The sequence below is a fragment of the Oxyura jamaicensis genome, chromosome 17 (assembly GCF_011077185.1).
Source record: "Oxyura jamaicensis isolate SHBP4307 breed ruddy duck chromosome 17, BPBGC_Ojam_1.0, whole genome shotgun sequence".
Taxonomy (NCBI): Eukaryota; Metazoa; Chordata; class Aves; order Anseriformes; family Anatidae; genus Oxyura; species Oxyura jamaicensis.
The window spans coordinates 1,810,740-1,829,897 of NC_048909.1; the positions used below are offsets into that span (position 1 = coordinate 1,810,740).

General features: G+C 53.4%; 1 protein-coding gene across 3 annotated transcripts; it reads left to right on the plus strand.

The window, feature by feature from the left end:
- Positions 1-255: 255 nt before the first annotated feature.
- Positions 256-18,368, plus strand: TPRN (taperin). Of its 3 annotated transcripts, XM_035341588.1 has the most exons (5): positions 256-1,445; positions 1,509-2,476; positions 16,009-16,189; positions 16,649-16,779; positions 17,140-18,368. In XM_035341588.1, the coding sequence occupies exons 1-5, from the start codon at positions 329-331 to the stop codon at positions 17,200-17,202; spliced, it is 2,460 nt and encodes an 819-aa protein (XP_035197479.1). In that variant the 5' UTR covers positions 256-328; the 3' UTR covers positions 17,203-18,368. The 3 variants fall into 3 exon arrangements, with proteins under 3 accessions (XP_035197479.1, XP_035197477.1, XP_035197478.1); XM_035341586.1 differs by having other exon boundaries at positions 256-2,476; XM_035341587.1 differs by having other exon boundaries at positions 256-2,476; positions 16,652-16,779.
- Positions 18,369-19,158: the final 790 nt, after the last annotated feature.

A 19,158-nucleotide genomic window follows, 5' to 3' on the forward strand; every position in this document is an offset into this window, starting at 1 on the left:
GTGCGGGCCCCGTCGGTTCCCTCCCGCGGGACTCCTGCGGCCCCCTCTCCTTGTGGGGGCCCGCACGGCTGCGATGACCCCGCCGGATTTTGCACGAAACCGGACTTGCGTGAGCCCGGCCCTAACAGCCGGGGGTGCCGCAGGGCCCTCAGGGCGCGGCCGTGCCCGCTCGCTGTCATGGCGCCCTCCCCGCCCTCAGGGCCACCCGCCCCGCTCCGCCCCGCCGAGGGCGGCCCGGGGGCGGCTCCGCGGCCGGCGGCGGGGCCTGCCCAGGTGCGGCGGGCGGAGGCGGTGGCCCCGGCGCGGCAGTGCCCCCTGTGCCGCCGCCATGAGCAGCGCCGAGCCGCCGCCGCCGCTCGGGGCCGGGCCGCGGGCTCAGCCCGCCTGGAAGCGGGAGATCCTGGAGCGCAAGCGGGCCAAGCTGGCCGGGGCGGCCGGAGGCGAGACGGATCCCCCGGCCGGGGCGGCGGCGCGGGGCTCGGCGGCGGCGGCGGCGATGGGCGAGCGGCTGGTGGTGGCCGAGAGCCTGGGCCCGCTCCGGGAGAACCCCTTCATGCGGCTGGAGAGCGAACGGCGGCGGCTGCGGCAGGGGCTGCCCGGGCACGGCCCCGAAGCGGCGCGGCCGCTGCAGCAGCTGCTGGAGCTGTACAGCGCCGTGCCGGGCATCCGCACCATCCGCGCCGACAACATCCTCATCATCGAGTCGCAGCCCGACGCCGCCGCCGCCTCCTGCTTCGCCGACGGGGACTCGCTGCCGGGACGCCGCCGGGAGCCGGCCGCCGCCTCCCCGCCGCGCCGCCCGGACCCGCTGCGGGAGCTGCTGGCCCGCCAGGGCGCCGCGCTCGCCGAGATCCGCGCCGAGCAGGTCTTCATCTACGAGGCGGCCGAGCCGCCCGAGGCGGCCGAGCCGGGCACCGTCAGCCGCCTCCTGGAGAAGTTCGGGCAGCGACCGCGGGGCCGCCGCCGCCGGGGCGGGGAGGCGCTACCCGGGCCCGCCGCCGCCGCCGCCACCCCCCGGGCCGGGCCGGTTTCCCCGCCGCCGGTGCCGGGCTCTCCCCGGGCCGCGGTTCCCCCGAAGGCGGGGCCGGGCTCCCCCCGCTCCTCGGCCCCGAAGACGGGACCGGGACCCCTGCCGGCGGTACCGGGCTCCCCCCTGCCCTTGCCGACCTCCCCCCGGGCCGCCACCCCCCAGCCGCTGCCGGCGCCCCCCCAGCCCCCGGCGTCCCCACGGGCTGCCGCCCCCCAGCCCCCGGCTCCCCAGGCGGCCCCGGTCTCCCCCAGGGCTGTGGCCCCCCAGGCGGTCCCACTCCACCCCCAGGCACCGCTGGCCGTCCCCAAAGCTGCGGCTCCCCAGGCCAACTGCTTCCTCCACAAGATTGGCTCCAACTCTTTCACCGTGACCCCCCGGGGTCTGCCCCCCACCAGCCGTGTCCCTGAGCCCCCTGGCCGTGTCTCTGAGCCCCCTGGCCATGTCCCCAAGCCCATTGACCGTGTCCCTGAGCCCATCAGCCATGTCCCCGAGCCCCCCGGCCGTATCCCCAAGCCCATCGACTGTGTTCCTGAGCCCTCCGGCCGGAGCGCACCACCCAAGGGGCCAACAGTGCCATCCACCAGCGCTGCCAACGCCAGGAGGCCAAAGCCGGAGGAGGCCGAAGTGGCTGTGTCGCCCCCACCCAGTGCCAGTCTGGCCCCCAGTGCCACCCAGCCGCTCTCTGCGTCTGCCCCCCGGGCTGGGGGCTCCTTTGAGATCCTCCCGGCCCCCAAGCCTGACTTGGCTGCCATCCCTGCTCATGACCTGCAAGCGCAGGCCTTGGCCAAGCTGCGCCTGAATTCGCGCAACTCCTTCGTATTCGTGCCCCGGCGGGAGGGCGGCCCGGCTCTGCCTGCGGCACAGAGCACGGGAGTGAGGCCGCCGCCATCCTCGCAGCAGAAGGTACAGAAAGAGCCCCCAAGGGTTTCCGCTCCGGAGCAGGAAGAGCCTGTTGCTTCCCTGCCGGCGCCTCTGGATCCGTTGGTACCTGTGACTTACATCGATGACATTGTGGAGCCAGACAGCGGGGAGCTCTCCCCCAGGGTCAGCTTGGCCACGAGGACGGGGAACTTGGTGGATCAGCCTGGAGGAGCTGGCCCTGACCTGGAGATGGAGTTTTCCTCTGTGCCCCTCTACAGACCTCACTCTGCCTCCCCTGGCCTCCATCAGAGAGGAGGCAACACCTTCACTGTCGTGCCCAAAAGGAAGCCCGTTGCCTCGGGGCCGCAGACTCTTACTGATGCTGGTGGAAGGCCTCAGCGGGAGGAAGAGGAGGAAGAGGAGGAAAGCAAAGGAAAAGGCAAAGCTGTGGAGAATGCTGATGGGCCCCAGGCGGGGTTGTCCCATAAGAAGCGCTACCCCACTGTCAACGAGATCGAAGTGATCGGTGGGTACCTGTCCCTGGAGAGGTCCTGCATGAGCAAGACAGGCTCCCGCCGCAAGAAGGTAACTGCCTTGGGTGCCTCTGCTCTGAATAGGGAGGCGAAAAGTAGCTTCCTACTGCTTTTGGCTTGGCATTTGGCAAGTGCTTTGTTTGTAGCTTAATCAGTCCTGTGAGCTGCTGGGTGGGGAGAGGAGCAGCAAGTTTCAAGCTCTGATCCTTTTGAAAACCAAAGGCGTGCCTGTGGGGAGTGGGGTTGGCACTGTCCCACTGAGTAGGTCGGAGTGGGATGTCACCTGTGATAACCACAGGGCCGCCTACCATTGCTTCTTGGAGGTATGATAACGGAAAGGGAGATATTTGTGGTATTTAGAAAATTGAGATGAGCTGCATGGTTTGAATTTCTGCAGACTGTCCATCACTCTGTTTTTGCTCACGCGTTGAAGTCCCTCTGATCACTGCCTTGTTACAGAGTGCAATGGGCAGTGTGACGTTGGCGTCTTCCCCAGATTAGTGATCTATTGATAGAGGCTCAAGAATTAGGTCTCTATTAGGCAGAAAGAGATCAGCAACAACTTAACTCCTCTTGATATGATTATACCACCTGTCTGCTCATATGCAGTTGCTGCTCATTTCTGAAGAGCCAGGAGACTTCAATTGCTCCAAGTTTCTTTGGAGCGAATGCCAGGTTTTCTCAGTGCCTGGGATCTAGTTTAGATCCTTGGGAGCCTTAAATTGGGCATTAATCTTTGCGTGGCGTGATGAAATGTGTCTGGATGTGATCAAGATGCAGACATGTTGAAAGAGCGGGTTATTTTGCTGAACTGAAGAAGTAGGCGTGAATCGTTCTGCTCAGAAAGCAGCACACCATGGTGACAGGCAGCATAGGCATCGTGTCATTACAAATCCCGATTTCTAGGCTTGCGGCGTGACATGTTTCTCCATAGCGGGAAGTGCTGTTTGACATTCCGTTACCTAAATTCGACTAAATATTTGATGGACTGAATCCACATGGGTGCCTGAGGCACTGAGCATTATAATTCAAGGAAATCCTTTGAATAGGATGCATCTCATTTGGAAACGAGGCAGCAAGTGCTGTTTCTCTTGGCTTAATGTTTTTAAGTTCCTTCATAGGAGCACACTGTGTATATTAACCTGATCATGACTAAGGCAGGTGGCAAATCTGGAGCACAAAAGCCATGCATCAGAATAGGCAAATCTGCACAGGTGTTGATTTTTGCTAAGTGCTACTGCAGTTTTTCATTGTCTCCTGCAGGCAAGTTCTTAATCAGGCTGGAGTTGTTCTGCTTCCTAAACACCTCCACGCTGCCACTGGTTCCAGCTGTTTTCTTGGCTCTGCTCTGTTCAGTTTGGGGCATTAGTAGGATTTGCACCAAATCCTGTGTGACATGCACGTTACAAACTGTGAAAATATCAAGATGTGTTACAGTTATGGGTACTCTGAGGATGGAGCAGAAAATACAGAGGAAACCCTGCAGGGCAAACTCTGAGATATGCCCAACTCGTGATGTGCCAGAGGAGCTGATTGCTTTGTGCCGGATGCTGCTGCTGGAGCAGCAAGTAGCCTTGCGTGTAAGAAAATTAAGCCTCAAGTAAACAAAACCCGTTAAATATTGTGCAGTGGAAGCCATCCTTAAATATTACAGGAAGGAGGGAGAGAGATGAGGACAAGGCTAGTGCAGAGATGGAATTGTTTAAGTGCAGACCAACACTGCAACAGAACCCAGAGAAGCAGTGGCATCTCCGTCCTCAGGGCTACCTGAGTCGTGCCTGGTCCTGAGCATCCTGGTCTGGCTGGGCCTGCCTGGAGCACGACTTTGGGACAGAGACCTCGAGGGGTCCTTCCCCAGCCTAAAATGCCGTATGATCCTTTGCAGTGGATTGACAGCTGTTTTGTCTGCTGAGTGCTGGATTTGTGTGGCGTCGGGCGGGTCACAGAGCTTCTCTGCCTCTGCTCTTATCGGCATAATAGCATTAACCATGCCCCTCTGCAGGCGTTTTGAAAATGGAGTGTGGTGAGTACTGACTTGCGTGCAGGGGCTGTCCTGCGGGAGAGCTCGTGTAAAGAGCTGCCTTCTGGTAAAAGAGAGATTAAAGGCAAGGAGCGAACTGCCTGTTATGCTGCAGAGTTCGAGGCTGAAATAAATGGGTAAGCCCTTCAGTAAACAAGGTCCAGCCTAAGGAGAAGCAATTAGAGACTTAAGTTTCTGGGTAAAACGTGGTGATGCGGTGGGAGAAGCACTGGGGTTTTCTCTCTGTTCATTTCCCCTCGCTAGAGGTGGCAAGCGTGGGATGTTGTTTGACTTTGTAGCCAGGACTTAGAAGGTGCTGTAGCAAATGGAAAGATTTCTGTTTACTTGTAACCTAGAGGATGTTTGTGGCTTTTACTCTGGATAATCAGGCTGCCTGTTGATGCCTGAAAAGGAAGGAGCTTGTACTAGACCGCATTCCTTGGTTTCTTCCCAAGAGATTGCTGTGTCGTCAAGGCAACCAGCCAATACCAAGGGTTCCGTTTAAAGATACGCTGGGGTTTGCAGAAACTTGGTTTTGGCCTGGATTGGGCAGAAGCAAACCCTTCTGTGAGCTGGAAGCTGTAGTTTGGTAAAACCAACGTCACTCCTGCTGCTGGCTTTGGCACGCGGTGCCCGGGGCCTTCCGGGGCCGCTCTCCCCAGGCACAGCCGCCTCCTGCCTCAGCAGCTTCACGTCTGAACCTGGCCAGGGGTTTGCTGGCAGGTCTGTGTGTGCCAGCCAACAGTGTTCAGTGAGACTTTGGTTACTTGACAATCTTCATTCACTTGCTGGTGTGCAGGAGGAATCGGGGCAAAACAAACAGCGGCCTGGGAGTGCTGCGCTCCTGGGAGTGGGCAGGCATTGGGGCCGGTGCTGTGTCAGCAGGGACATTGATCCTTCTGGGAAACATAAATTATGTTTATCTTCAAATGCTGAAATTCAGCCTCCCAGTCTGCCATCCAAGCCCTTCATGTGGCCACCAAGGTGCCAGTGACATGGGGCTGGCTCTGTCCATGTCCCCAGGGGTATTCAGGTGTGCCAGGGCCAGGCAGGAGTGGGCTGGGGGCTGCTGGGGGCTGCGTGCTGGCAGCTCCAGCCCCAGCTCTCGGGGGCACGGCGGCTGTTGCAGGCCCAAGTCCTGCTCCTGGCTTCGCTGTGGCCTGAAGGATGCTGCCTTCTTGCTGCTGGTGCTCAAGGTCTTTTGGAAAACAGCTTTATTGCTTCTTCCAGACGCTCCAAGTATGTGAAGCAGTTTGTTTTGGGGCTGAAGCTGTCATCCCCAGCTAGATAAGGAGCTGATGAAGGGGAGAGAGAAATGCTGTGGCTCTGTTAGGGGGAAAAATAGTTTTCACAGCTCTTCCGTGTAGGCACCTTGAGTTGTCGTGGTGGGACAGGCATTCCCTGAGGGCTGTGGTGGTAAACATCGGGTGTGTGAGATGGGCCATGGCTGAGCCATGCAGGAGGAGGGCAGGGCCCCGGTGGTGTTCGTAGTGGGGAGCGGGCTGCCCATATGGACAGGGAGTTTGAGCTCTTGTCCTCCTGCAGCGATGGCGAGGCCCTTCAGCTCCATGGCCATTCAAAGAGACCTCACGACGTGGTTCAGGTACAGCGAGAGGTCTGGCTTCAGCTGGAAAACCAAGCGAACGTTCGCTGCCCTGAACGGATGTGTTTGGTTTCTAAGGGGAGCGCTGGGCGGTCGCTGGAAGAGGCTGGCTGGGCTCTGACAGTGAGGACAGGATACGTGTGCAGGGGTGGAAGGAGACCTGCTGACCCTTGTTCTAAGCAGGGGATGGGAGAGAGGATGCAGAATGCGGCTGTTGACTGCTGTTCAGCGCTTGTCTTCATCCTCTGTTATCACAGAAAAAATAAAGAAATCTCAGCCTGGCAGCAGTCCTGGGGAGCATGGCAGCCCTGGGAGGAAGGGAAGGCTTTGCTGCAGGATGTGGATCTGTTGGATCTCAGCGGATAAGATCTGGCTTGGATGAGCTAACAAGAACAGATCTTTGTTTGGTTACCTGTCAAAATAATGTACGTAGGGTTGTCGGCATGATAGAAATCTGAGTTTCTGTAGAACATGTGACTGGCATGTTGGAGCGAGCGATCGGGAAGGACTACCAGCTGCCGAGCCAGTGGGGTGCTGAGGAGTGGTTGTCAGTCCGCAGGCTTCACGCTCTCAACCTGATGGAGCTTGGACTCTGCTGTGAAGGTCCTGTGCATAGAGAGGTTGTCCAGACTCTGCTCCTTCCTTAGGTCTTGCCACTCCTCAGGTGCATCCCCCGTCACGGTTTGTTTGTCCTCTCCAGGACCTCGGTACCTCTCGAGGATCCTGCAGGGAAGGTGACTTCTAAGCCAGGCAACCCAAATGCTGTAAGTAACAGGACTTGAGAGCCAACAGGCATCAGATTGGTGATGGTGTTAATATTTTTTGCTTGTCGGTTGGCAGTTTGCTGACTGCTGGAAGGTGAGCTGTAGCCTTGTATCGATAGGGCTTACAAGAACAGGGTTGGTGGGGTCCAAACAGCTGGAACCTAACGCCTCCCTGCTTCTCTGCAAATTGTCTTTGAAGATGGAGTTTTCCAGTTTATGTCCACTTTAGCACGGTCAATTTTCTAACATTTTGAGCAGCTTAAAACTTGAACATGGCTTGCAAGTGCCCACTTGAGTGTCTGTTGAAAAACTACTGTAAGCATCCCTCAGCTTTTCAGCATGGGCAGGATTGGGCAGCAGTTTTGTTGGTCTAACCTGCTGAACTTCTTGCTCTGCGCACTTCTGCTGGAGATGGTCTCCTGTGAGAACCAGATGTAGGCTCAAGATGCTGACAGGGATGAACACTTCAAGCTGTTGCCCAAACCTGTTTGGAGCAGGTCTGTGCAGTGTAGAATCTCAATACCAGTGACTGCCTGCAATATTTTTCGCAAGGTATAGCACAAGTAAATTAGCCTGGTGGTGGAAGCAGAAATCTGTCTGCAAAAACCTGGCAGATTCCCTCTCTGTGTTCTGGAGGGCTCGGGTTGAAGATTTGTTTTATTGAACTACGTGGAGAGCCTGTACCTTGCCATTTTCTGTCTCGTGACTGCACTTTGTCATGTTAATACATCTGCTGCCTTTAAGGAGGGACTGCAGTATGTATCTGACATGAATGTATTGAATTTTTGGCAAATGAGGTCAGCAGTCACAAGTGCTGCTCAGAAAACACATGTCTTGGATGATCAGACTTGGTTCCTCCCCCGTGGAGATGGTTTCCAGCAGCAGTCAGATCTGAGCAGGACACCAGGACGGTGCTACTTCCCTGCCCTTTTCTAATTCTGCTGATTTTAGAGTATGATGGTGATGGCTGAAGGCTGTAGAAACCGGGATCTTGCTGTGGTTGTAGTCTAAACCACCTCACAAGCTGGACCTGAGGACATCAGTGGGGGGGTATGTTGTTTTTTCTGTTTCCTTGCTGCCTGCCAACTCCTTCAAGTGCTGGTACCGTGTTGTACCAAAGCACTGGCAGAGCAGATGAGTCATGTTTATCTCCTCTCAGTAGTGGGAAAGTTTCTGCAACTCGAGGTTCTCTGCGGCCTTGCCACTCCCAGGCTTCGCCTCGCGCAGCAGCAACAGCTTGAGCTGCTCCCAAATTCCCGCAGTGCTCTTCCTCCCATCTCCTGCCACTGCCCGCAGCCTGATGAATGGGACCGAAGAGCTAAAATAGAAACTCTTACGCAAATAACAGAGGAGCCTGCCTTTGAAGCTGGGCAGGACATGCCCAGGGCTTAGCCTGGCCCCAGAGCTCGAGAGGAGATTTGGAGTGCTTTGCGCTCTGAGTTCTGATCATGCGGATTACGGCTAACGTTATCTTAATCGGTTTCCTCAATCTATGGACCAGATGGGAGATAGTTTGTAATTTCCCTCTATCTCAAGTATTCAGCTTGTCTTGGGTTTGGGTTCCCCCCACGCACTCTGTTCTTTCCAGCATGTGGTCATGGTGTCCCTGAGAAAGGGTAGGGAGCACATGCTCACACCGACTAGGGGAAAAGTCCAGCTTGTCGGCTGCTGTGTGGGAAGTGGCTGCAGAAAAGAAAACACCAAGTTTCCAGGCTCTGTGTCAGTAAAGAAAATCTCAGTAGGAGCTGCAGCAGCACCTCCTCCGCCTCTGGGCACCCCAGGGTTGTGCAGTTGCCCAGCTTCAGCACTGTTCTGCCGAGGGAAACGTGCCATCGTAAAGCCAGTTCCAAAGCCAGGCTCTTCCAGTGACTGCAGTGGGCCTGGGTATGCCGTGAGGCTGTCCCGTTATCTCTGTCTGGATGGTTTGTGTAGGAAGTCACGTAAAGTGTCTGTGTCATACCGAGAAACTTCTGTAAACATCCTGGGAAGATCTGGACTGAAGGAACTCTGTGCTGAAGCTTTCTGAAAAGTGCCCTCCAGCTGATCCTGGGAATTTGGCAGGGATCTGCTGTTTCACCAGCATCTGATGGACTATGAGTAAGCTGCAGGAAAACATCTCAAAGACAGTAAGAGAGCAAAACACTTGTGTGCTTAGGGAAATTGCATAGCTTGCAGCTAGTGAAAACACAGGTGTGAGGACACATCTGTAAGCCCCACGGTCAACTTGCTGCACTTAGTCATTACTCTTCCAGGAAGTGTCTTTTGCATGTTGTAGTATAGACAAAGGGCAAGAGAGGTGTGAGCTCTGACGTGCAGCATATACATGGAGCCTTTGGGCCCTGAAGTCTGGAATAAGCTCCTTGCAAGGGTGGGAATTACTTCTGTTCCCAGCTTCCCTGTATTCCTGGAAAATGATGCTCCCTCTGACCCATTCCAGCTGGAGGAGGTTCCCTTCCCCCGAGACAGAAGTGTTTGTTCGGACTGCGCTGGTCAGGCTGGGCTGCACAGAAATGTTTGTGGGTGGCCTTTCCCAACACTGCCCCGCTTTGTAGCCACAGGCTGTCTGCATTGCCTCGGAGCTGCCTCTGGAGCAGAATCCTCTGCTGTGTGCCTCTCGCGCGGTGCTCCTGAAGACACCAAGTCTTGGCACTGATTGTACTGTGTTAGTGCCTGCTCTCTTTGTGCATTCAGATGAGCCCTGTGCTGTATATGTAAAGAGAGTTGCCCGATTCTTACAGGCTAAGTAATAGCTGAATTGCTTGTTAAGCTGTCGAGGGCTCTGGCTCCTCTGTCCGCAGATGTGCGAAGGAATGAAGGGATCCTTTGGTGAATGGCTGCTTTGTGCCACGTCACGCTTGGACGCGGCTGCCCGGCGGGTGGTTGGGCGCTGGGAGCTCTTCTTGGCTGACCTGTCGAGGGAAGAGTTAACCAAGAGCTGTCTGCCCTGCTATGCTCTCCAGGACTGTCCCTACCCTGTCCCTTCTCATCAGGAATTTGAAACTTCCCCGTGTCTTGTACAAGGAGTTTAATATTTCGAATCTCCATGCATTGCTCCTATCTACCATGTGCTTCAGCATATTGATTACACAGAGCTGGCTTTGTGGGTTGCCTTGTAAATGGAGACTTTCTTGTTTTGCCCTGTGGCTTGGGAGCTGGGATGCAGACCTGGAGGCAATCTCTCCTTTGCCAGCAACACAGCACTGCCTTGATGTGCTACTGCTGTAAATCTTTAGTGTTTCTCTCTCTCTTCAGGAACTAGCTCTGTTATGCAGTTAATCATTGAGGACTCAGTGTTGCTCTTAGAAAACACTTCTCAGAAAAGCATGATCAAGTGAGCCTAAGGTGGAGCAGCCAACAGAGCTCCTTGGTTTTGTACAGAGTGGCAGAACAGAACCATCTACAATTTTTGAGCGCGTTAAGGGTGCTTCAGCCATAGCATTAGGGGGTTAATCTGATAGAGGAACCAAATCTTGCATCTCCTCCATTCTTAGGCATATCTGTCAAGGCAAAAACCTTTCTTCTTGTGTCAAGGAAGGGTTTAGATGTCCAAAAGCTCCTTATCTTCTCCTAAATGACAGCCAATGCCTTTTTAATATGCTGATGCTACTGCAAAGCTGGCCTGTATGTTGCAGGCGCCGGGGTACTGTTCCAGGCTGCCATGCGTAGATTTTGCACCTGGAGTTATTCAACAATTTGAGCTGACACATAACCCAGTTTCAGGTCGCGTACAGGCCCGTTGATAAGCTCATTGCTAACTCATCTGAAATGGCTAGTCTTCCCAAAGATCCTTTATCTAAAAGTTGTAGAGAGAAAAGTGCATCTGGTGGGAGATCACTGAGTGCAGGTTGCGATGGAAGCCCCTGCAGAGGGGTGCAGCTTCAGTTCACTGCCGCCTCCTGCTCAATTTGCTGATCTGTGAGAATGCTGAGGCTGGAGCAGATGGAAAGTCCAGGGAAAGCCCTTTGAGGATCTCTGTCCACTGTGAAATGTCTGCTTCTACCCTCTGTACTCACAGGCAGTTATTTGTACTTGCCCAGTGCGCCCCGTGGCAGCATGGAGCTTGGAGGATGTTCTGCATTGCGGCCCCGCCACCCTGCACCACCCGAGCCAGCCTCCTGAGTGGGTCCTGGTGCTTCAGGAGCTTTGCTGCCCAGCTGGTGACACACTCTTGTGGATCTCTGTGGGGTGCTTCCTGAAACACTCCCAGCTGTCTGCTGTTGCAGCCTCAGGTCTCTGGAGTGATGTCTTGTGCTCGTATCATTGGCCAAATCTCCGACTACCAATGTAGTCAAACAAATGTTTGAAAGTGTAGCCAAACAAAACTCAGTCTAAGGCTGTACTGAAGTGCAAGGTGATTTTTTCTTCAAAACACTGATTTTATTCATGCTTGTTTGAGGTTTCAGTCATACACTCTTTTGTAATCATGCTGAATTGTCCATGCTCCCAGCAGGTATAAACCGAAACCCTCCTGCTGGTATTGCTGAGAAAGGAGGAGGCAGTTGGTTGACCAGGCGTGAAAAGCTGCTAAACCAGCTGCCATAAATCACACCCAGCAGCTTGTTGGCAGCCCATGCACGTCCTAGGGCTGTAGGAGACAGTGCAGTCCCTAATTCTCTCATTTTGGGATCACATTGCTCAGAGAGAGAACGGTTAGAGGGAAGTTAGTACCTGAAAAGAGCAGCTCTTGATCCCTGATGCTATGCAAGTGTTGGTGTCTTATGAATACTCGGGTAGCATCTCCACATCACTGAAAAACTGCCACGTCCCTCCTGTCGCCACGCAGCAGCCACTGTCCTATCCTGGTCCCTGAGTCAGGGGAGTCCACACTGCTTAAAGAAAGAGGTGATTTTTTTTCCTTTTAATGCCTAGCACAAATTTCTTCTGTTTTAAGACAAGGATATCAATTTCTGAAGACGTCACAAGGTGTAAAACACCCTGCACTGACATTGCTTTGGCTCTGCCACACCTGCCAAGAAGTGAGTGCGCTAATGGGTGGAAAAAAGCCACAAGAAAGAACTTGCTTCTGGAGCTAATGATGCAGATTAGCCCCATGGTTTGCTGCGGAGATTCACTCTGGTGTCCGTGGGTTGTGAGAAGCCACCAGGTGTGTGCCTTTTCATCGGCTGCAGAGTCACACAGACTTTCCCACCTTGGTGTCTGCAAACCTTCCTTGTTCGTGTAGCAAGTTTCTGTAAATTGGCTATTTTTATTTCTAGTCTGTTTCTGCACTTGGGGGCTCTTTTGCTGTTGGTCTGGGTGCAGACTGGGTCCTTACAGTGTCCCCTGAAGCAAGTCTGCCTTTTTTTCCTTTTTGTTTCCCTAAGCTACATGCAACTACCCAGATTTAGGCTTGTTGGGCAATGTTTACCCTGGCTTCCCTTTCCTGGGTACTCTATTACTCATTACTGCTCAAATCCTAGCAAATAAATAAATGATTTTTGCTATGGCAACATGAATCTAGCAGCTGAGCCACACGATATTCCCTGAAAAACCTGCTTCGTTCTTCCCAGCGAGGCCCTGGTGGCTGGGCGGACTGCTCCTGTATAGATACACGGCGGGGGCTGAACTCTGGTTATGCGGCACAGTTCCACGCAAAGCATTCAGTTGAACAAATACTGATTAATCCCTGCAAACATCCACAGCTGAAGGGTGCAGAGTTTGTCCTTTCTGCAGCTGGCAGCTGCTGCTGCAGCAGAGGTGGGGGAGCCGTGCCGAGATGCCGCGAGCGGGCTCCTCCGACGGGGCTCCAGCGTGCTTGGCTCTTCTGGGACGCATTTTTCTTCTAAAGAAAATGACCCCGTCACCTTTTGTGTTTCTGTAAAAGTCTGCACAGTCTCGCAAGGGGCTGCCTGGCCTCTGACTGTACCGTTACTGGGTTTCTGATTTATTTATTTCTAGGTGCTTCTGGGGCCAACCCAGCCCCTGCTCCTTACGTGCAGTTCTGACAGTGCCCAGCTCTGCTCCTTGCTGCTTAGAGGCTTTTTGGGGCAGCCATATAACCACATTTTATTTCCTGTTTTCTCTTAATAAGTCTTTCTCTATCCTTTCGTGGCTACACTGTGCTGCCCTGGCTGGCTCTCAGCGAGGCCGTGCCTGGTTCTGGGGCCCTTTCCCCTCGGTTCTCCCTCTGCGTGGGCAGGGTGAACGCGTGTCCCCGGGGCGGCGAGCAGGAGCGGGGAAGGCGGTGGTGCTGGAGTCCGACCCCGTGCCAGCGTGCGGTTGTTCCCCCACTGTTTGCTTTGCCTGGGCGCGTCCTCGAGAGCTTTACTGCAGCCTTGGGGCAGCTGCTGGGCCCTTCCTGCTCCTTGGTGCCGCACCTTTGGGTGCAGGGGTTGGGATGCCAGCATGGGGCAGGCCAATGAGGCGTGGGGGGCTGCACCGTGGTGATTTTGTGCCTGGAGTTAGCCTTCTTGCAGGCTGTGCTGCCTCAGTGGGAGGGCTTGCTGAAGCAGCAAACCCTCAGGGTACGAGCCCTCCCTCGGGCCCTGATGCGTGGGGCTGGCACTGCTGCAGGCAGTGATTGCTTTTTGTTTTGAATAACTTCAGCATTGCCTCCTACAGCGTCACGGCCCCTCAGCAGCAGGGACCCGGCAAGTGCGGAGCCTCCTGCATGGCCACGGGCGAACCAAGCGGAGCTGCTCTGATTCGGGCTGGGCTGTGGCACGTGGCCTCGGGCGCTGCCAGGGATCTCCTGGTGACTGCTGCTGCTTCCTGCTCCTGCCCTGGCCTCGCACCCTGGGTGGGGCTGTTTTATCCCCTTGCTCTACGCACAGCTTCGGTCTAAATTGGTCTCAAAGTCATTTTTCTTAGAGATTTCCTTTTGTTAGCAGAAAACCAGGAAAACCTACTTCTGTCTCCTAAGCTTAAATTTGAAAAAACAGGTTGATCTGTCCTGTCCCCTTTGCTTGCCATGCTTAGCCGTGCGTTGCCCTGCAGCACACGCTGGCAGTGCCGTGCCTGGTCCTGGGGTCCTGCCAGGAGCACAGGGCACCGCTGTCCTCACAGCCCCGGAGCACAGAGGCCACATTGTGAGCACTCGCTGCCTGGCTTGGGTCAGGGAGCATCTAGGGCAGCAGCAGGGCTGAGAAACTCAGCAACCAGCAACCAGGGTGCCCTGATCTTCAGGGCTGTTTTACTGCAGTCCCTTTTCTCTGAACTGTAATCGCTCACCGTGTCACCTGGGGACAGGGAGCGGGGCGAGGCGGCTGGCTGCCCTCTGTTTCCATCCCCTTCTCCTGGGGTGTGGGGAAAGGAGGCAGCCTGTGCCTGGGGCGCATCCTGGGCTCGGGCAGAGCAGCACAAAGTGGCTCCAGCTCCCCTGTGTCCGCAGGCTCCCATCCCTGCAGTCGTGGGCTTGGCCTGAGCAGGGCATGCAGTGGCACCAGGGCTGCACCAGGCAAAGGAGATGCCGAGGCGGCTGCTGCTGTTGCAAGAAGTATTTGTGTCTGAGCGGCACGCTTGGTGTGAGGTTGCCTGAAAGCTGCTTAGGGCCGCGTGCTGTTTCTCGGCCTCTTGTGTATTTTGTACATGAGGGAAACTGCAAATACGGCACGTGGGGCAGATGTGCTGTACTTTCTTCCTACCGGTCATTACACAGGATCAGAAGAGGTCTTCTGAACCGACCGGCTCCTACTGCCTGTCACAAGCAACTGTGTCTGTTTCATTCTGTTCATAACCCTATTAGCTCAATTTTAAATGCAGTTTTAAGTAAAGGGATCTCAGCACCCTTTTAGGCAGCTGGTCCTGAACCTTGATCCGAGTTGGCTAGATACTTCCTTATTTTTGGCTTAAAGTTATTCCTGGCAAGCTTATCGTCCTTGTTTGTCTGTGTTGTATGCTGGCATCAGCAGATCTTCCCTGCTCCTTGGTGTTTATTTTCTTGGTGCACTTACAAAGAGCCATTATGCTTTTTCTCGACCTTTATTTCTGTTAGCGTGAACAGGCTGAATTTCATCTCCACCTGTTCAAGAATGATGAATTGTAACAAGATCTTCTAAGCAGGACTGTGGGTAATGATTAGGTAAAGCAGCAGGTGAACAATCAGTGCCCTCAGCTTTTGCTTTGGATTTGGAAGACCACATCTGGAGTTACTGCGTCTGGGTTTGGCCTTCCCACTGCAAGGAAGATGTTGAGAAACTGGAGCAAGTCCTTCAGAGGCCACCAAGGGGTTCCCTGGGCTTGGCCAGGAAGCTGAGGAAGACGTTTTGATGGCCTGGAGGAGAGGAGGGGGCTCCGATCACTGCCTCCCACTTCCTGATGGGTATTAGAGGGAGGTTGGAGCCAGGCAGTCCCAGTTCCCAGTGGAAATTCCTTGCTTCATTCCAGGGTTATTTAAGCAGCATCCTAATGAAGATTACAGTCTGAATGTTCTTTCTCAGTTATTCACGTGATGAATTTAAAATCCTAAGCAGGCTCTTGGAGCAAGGGCTGGCCTTAAACATGTGTGCCTATGTGTAGGGTTCTTGCTGTCTGGTCCTCTGAATGACCCATAAAATTCTGTTTTTTCCCTCAACCATGTTGCATGTTGGAGTCATCTTCATTTCTCAGTCTCTCAGTTATTGCACAAAGGTCACTAGTTAGAATACTTAATAAAATCAGTTTTGAAACAGAACCTTAAGGACCTCCCATTTGCCCAGTATTTTCGCTCTCTGTTACCGTCTTTCCCTTATCTGTTTCCATCTTCTTACTTCTGCTGTTAATCCCTGTTTTTTATCTAGAGTAAATAGCTTTTTGCCATGATATCCTCCCAAAAATGTGGTCCTAATCACTGATCTTTCTACTGCCTAGAGCATGGGTACACAAACAAGTTGGCAGGTGTTAGAGACGCCACCTTTTCAACACGAGGATGCTCTCCTCTCCTTGTCAATGTCCTCCTGTGGGACATGCCGGCAACTCCCTGGCTGCTGGCATCGCGGTGTTAGATGGTGGCACGGCGTGTGCTGAGGCAAAACGCCGGAGGTACTGTGCACCTCTGAGCCTCCTGACTCTGTCTCATCTGTTTGGCCATCTGCCTTTGTGGTTTCTGTCAGTGCGGTACGAGATTCGGCAGGGCATGTGGGGAGAGATGTGGGAAGATGTGATGGCTTCCTTACTGTAGGGCGAAGCCCTGGGATGGGCGGCGGTCATTGCCAGAACAAACCTAGGGATCAGTGCCTTCTCATGCTGCTTTGTAATAGTTCTTCTTTGCTGTTGTCTAGATGAAGATCTCCTTCAATGAGACAAGTTTGCAGACCATGTTTGAGTATCCATCAGAGAGCTCGCTGGCAGAAGAAGAGGATGAAGAGGAAGGACATGCTTCTGAATCAGAGGAGGACAAGTCTCGCACCTTTCACATTCCACGCCCAAATAGCACTTTGCATCCCAGTACACCTAACTCAGGTGAGCGAGGTGCTCTGTTGGCATTGTGGGGTTATTGGTGGTATCTGACATTGTCCATGTTTCCTACAGCCCATTATGGCGCTCCACGCAGCTGGAAATGTTCATGGAAGTGATCTTCTGCCAGCTGACAGCAGAACTGGGGCTTAGCGGGGACAGGGCTTGAACCAGATCAGGAAACTCCCAGATCTCTCTTGCCTGAGATGCTATGCATTGTCCAAAACTTAAAAATATGCTTCATGCTCCTTGCTAGGTTAACTGAGAGGGGTAGGTGGTGCCATGCTGTCTGCTAGGGAGCTGACAGCCCCTAGAGAGAGCAGGGCATGGGCTTTTACCTGCAATAGGAACAAGTTCCTTGCCCATCTGACAGAGAGACAGCTTCCATCCTGTCCCTGGCCAGGATCCTGACCCCTCTTCCTTTTGGGGTGGTGAGAAATGCTCACGTCAGCTTTGTCCTTTCAGCAGATCTATCCAGCTACACCCCAAAGCACTCTGTAAAGTTCAGTGAGTGGCAGGAGCAGAAGTACGAGGAGATGCCTGCCTCCGAGAGACCCCTCCTGAAGGAAGCTGACTCCCATGGGAACCAAGTCATGGTGAGACTTCAAAGCAGTTTGCGGCTTTGTCCTGTCCTGCTCTTATCCGGCTCTGGGATTAGTCTGGACAGTGGGTGGGACAGGACGTGCCTTCCCCTGAACACCTGCGTGGCACACCTCCCTGGGCAGGGGAAGCAGAGATCAACACAAGCTTCCACTGCCCCCAGCAGCCCTGCCTCTCCCTGTGTGTGAGGAAGTCTTAAGGCAGCTGGCACGCTTTGTACTGCAGGGCACTTGGAGGGGAATTAAATGTGCTCGTTAGCCTTGGGCAAGGTGCCAATGCAGCCTTCACCATAGGTGTGGATACTCACTGGCTCTGGATTTGATGAGGCCTCCATTTTGACTCTGCTTTCTCCACAGCTCACTCCAGCAGAGAAGGGCGGACTCTCCGACTTCAGCAGTGAGCCTGCCCTGTACTTCTGATCGCTTCATCCTGTAGCCTGCAGCAGCAGCTGCTGGACAGAACCCGTCAGTGCACCTCCCGAGACTCCACGCAAGCACCACCGAAATAAGCTTCTGGATCCCTCCCTCGTCACAATTTTCATAGGATCCTGATGCCAAGGGTGGACTAGATGCCATTGGGTGTCTATGGAGAATATTTGCACTGGATTCTGGAACCTAACTACTACTTTTAGGGCATACGATTTATTCTACCTGTGGCCTTGCATATTCCTTGTTCAAGATCAGCTGTCGATTACACAAGCCTCTTAAGAACCCATCTGTAATACAGGATGGATGTAGATTCTCCTAGTGCTTACCCGAGTCCGCTCATCTAAGCACTGCATGGGGTCTGGACAGCTTTTGGAACACTTCCTCACTGGGGTCCCTAACGAGAGAACAGTTATGAAGGTTGAGCACTGGGAAGATCTGGGCAGGTAGCTGGATTCACAGAAGTGGTTGTGATGTGACAGTGGGATTACAGCGGGTATCAGCTTGGAGAACTGTTGAAGGTTCGCGTTTTGTTCCCAACATGTTTCTGGGTCTAGTTTCCCTGAGCTGTCATGGAATTAATGTGCCAGTTAGATTCTTGTGAAGGAAGCTGAATGTAAGGGATGGGAAGGGGAATAAATGCTTTTAGTTTTAGGTGTCACTTTTGCACTGATCTGTAAAGAAGTGTCCAGTCTAGCTTGGTTTGAGCCTCTTGAAGATTCCCAAACATTGGCCATAGCTTTGATCTCTCTGTAATTGCCTCTGCTGTCCAGTCTCTAATAATTGCTAATTGTGCTTGTTTGCCAGTTCCTCTTGTTTTGTTCCAGAATTTAATGAGGCCAGGTCCACGATTTATTTGTCTTGGTGGGGTGTCTTGCTTCTTGCCATGCTCACTCTGCTTCTCTATGCAAAGCACAGAAGGGCTGTTTCACTCCTTTCTTCTGCAGAACTTGAACAAGGAATATGATTTTTTTCTAGTGTTTTATATTTCCATTGTAAATGTTTAATGCAGCCAATATGCAAAGGAATCTGCTAGACTCTTCCATTTAAATTCTCTACTACTGTAAACTCAGGGTCAAAATTGCACTCTGGAAAAGACTGAACACTGCTGCTAATGTGATTTGTACTTCTGAGATTAAAAGAGATGCGGTTGGAATAGATATGGCCTCTTTGGGCTTGATGAAATGAGTGGTACCCCAGCATGTGGCTCTATCTAAAGGACCAGGCTGGCATCTTTTACATTTTTTGATGCTTTTATTGGTTTGTCTATTATATACAGACAATGAATGTCTAGTCAAGCTGACACCTATCTCAGAACTGAAAACGTTCTGGATACCTTGCACTCACTTTGGCGTATATTGTAGCAGCAGGAGGAAGTTTGTTCTGCTGACAAATGCAGTTGAGGATAAATGTTAGGCCATACCTACTTCTACCTGTTCTCCTCTTCACCTGCCCTGGGTGCCTGTATATTTCAGGAAAGATAATCCCTAAGAATGAGATACCAATTTGTTAAATATTGGCTGGAGGGGCAAAGGAACACTTTTCTCCTCCTTGCAGTAAGACTAGTCTTTTTAAAGTATCTAGAAATGGCAGAAATACAGTGGAAAGAGCAGCGAATCCCACGGGCTAAAGTCTTTTCCCAGTAATGAAACACTTAAAAAGCAAGATGCTGGGACTGCTGGTGATTTAAGGGAAGACTAAGCTATCAGATACACAAACACTCAGCAGTGCCCACAGCCAGTAGCTGCACACAGGGCCAAAGGTGAGCAGGGAGGAAAACGTTCTGCACATTTTCTCTAGCAGAAAAGGTCCCAGTGAGCATCACTGTACTGTAGAAAGCTCAGGCCATGGCCTTATAACAGCCCTGTCTCTAGAGTTGCAGCCTAACAACTGCAAGCGGTGAAGCAAAAGCTGCTTGCAGTTTAAGTTAGGTACAAGCTGCTTGAACTA

Coding starts and splice junctions, on each gene's coding strand:
- TPRN (XM_035341586.1), top strand. CDS start 329: ATGAGCAGCGCCGAGCCGCCGCCGCCGCTCGGGGCCGGGCCGCGGGCT. Junction 2,477..16,008: donor CAGGCTCCCGCCGCAAGAAG/GTAACTGCCTTG, acceptor GCTGTTGTCTAG/ATGAAGATCTCCTTCAATGA. Junction 16,780..17,139: donor CCCATGGGAACCAAGTCATG/GTGAGACTTCAA, acceptor CTTTCTCCACAG/CTCACTCCAGCAGAGAAGGG.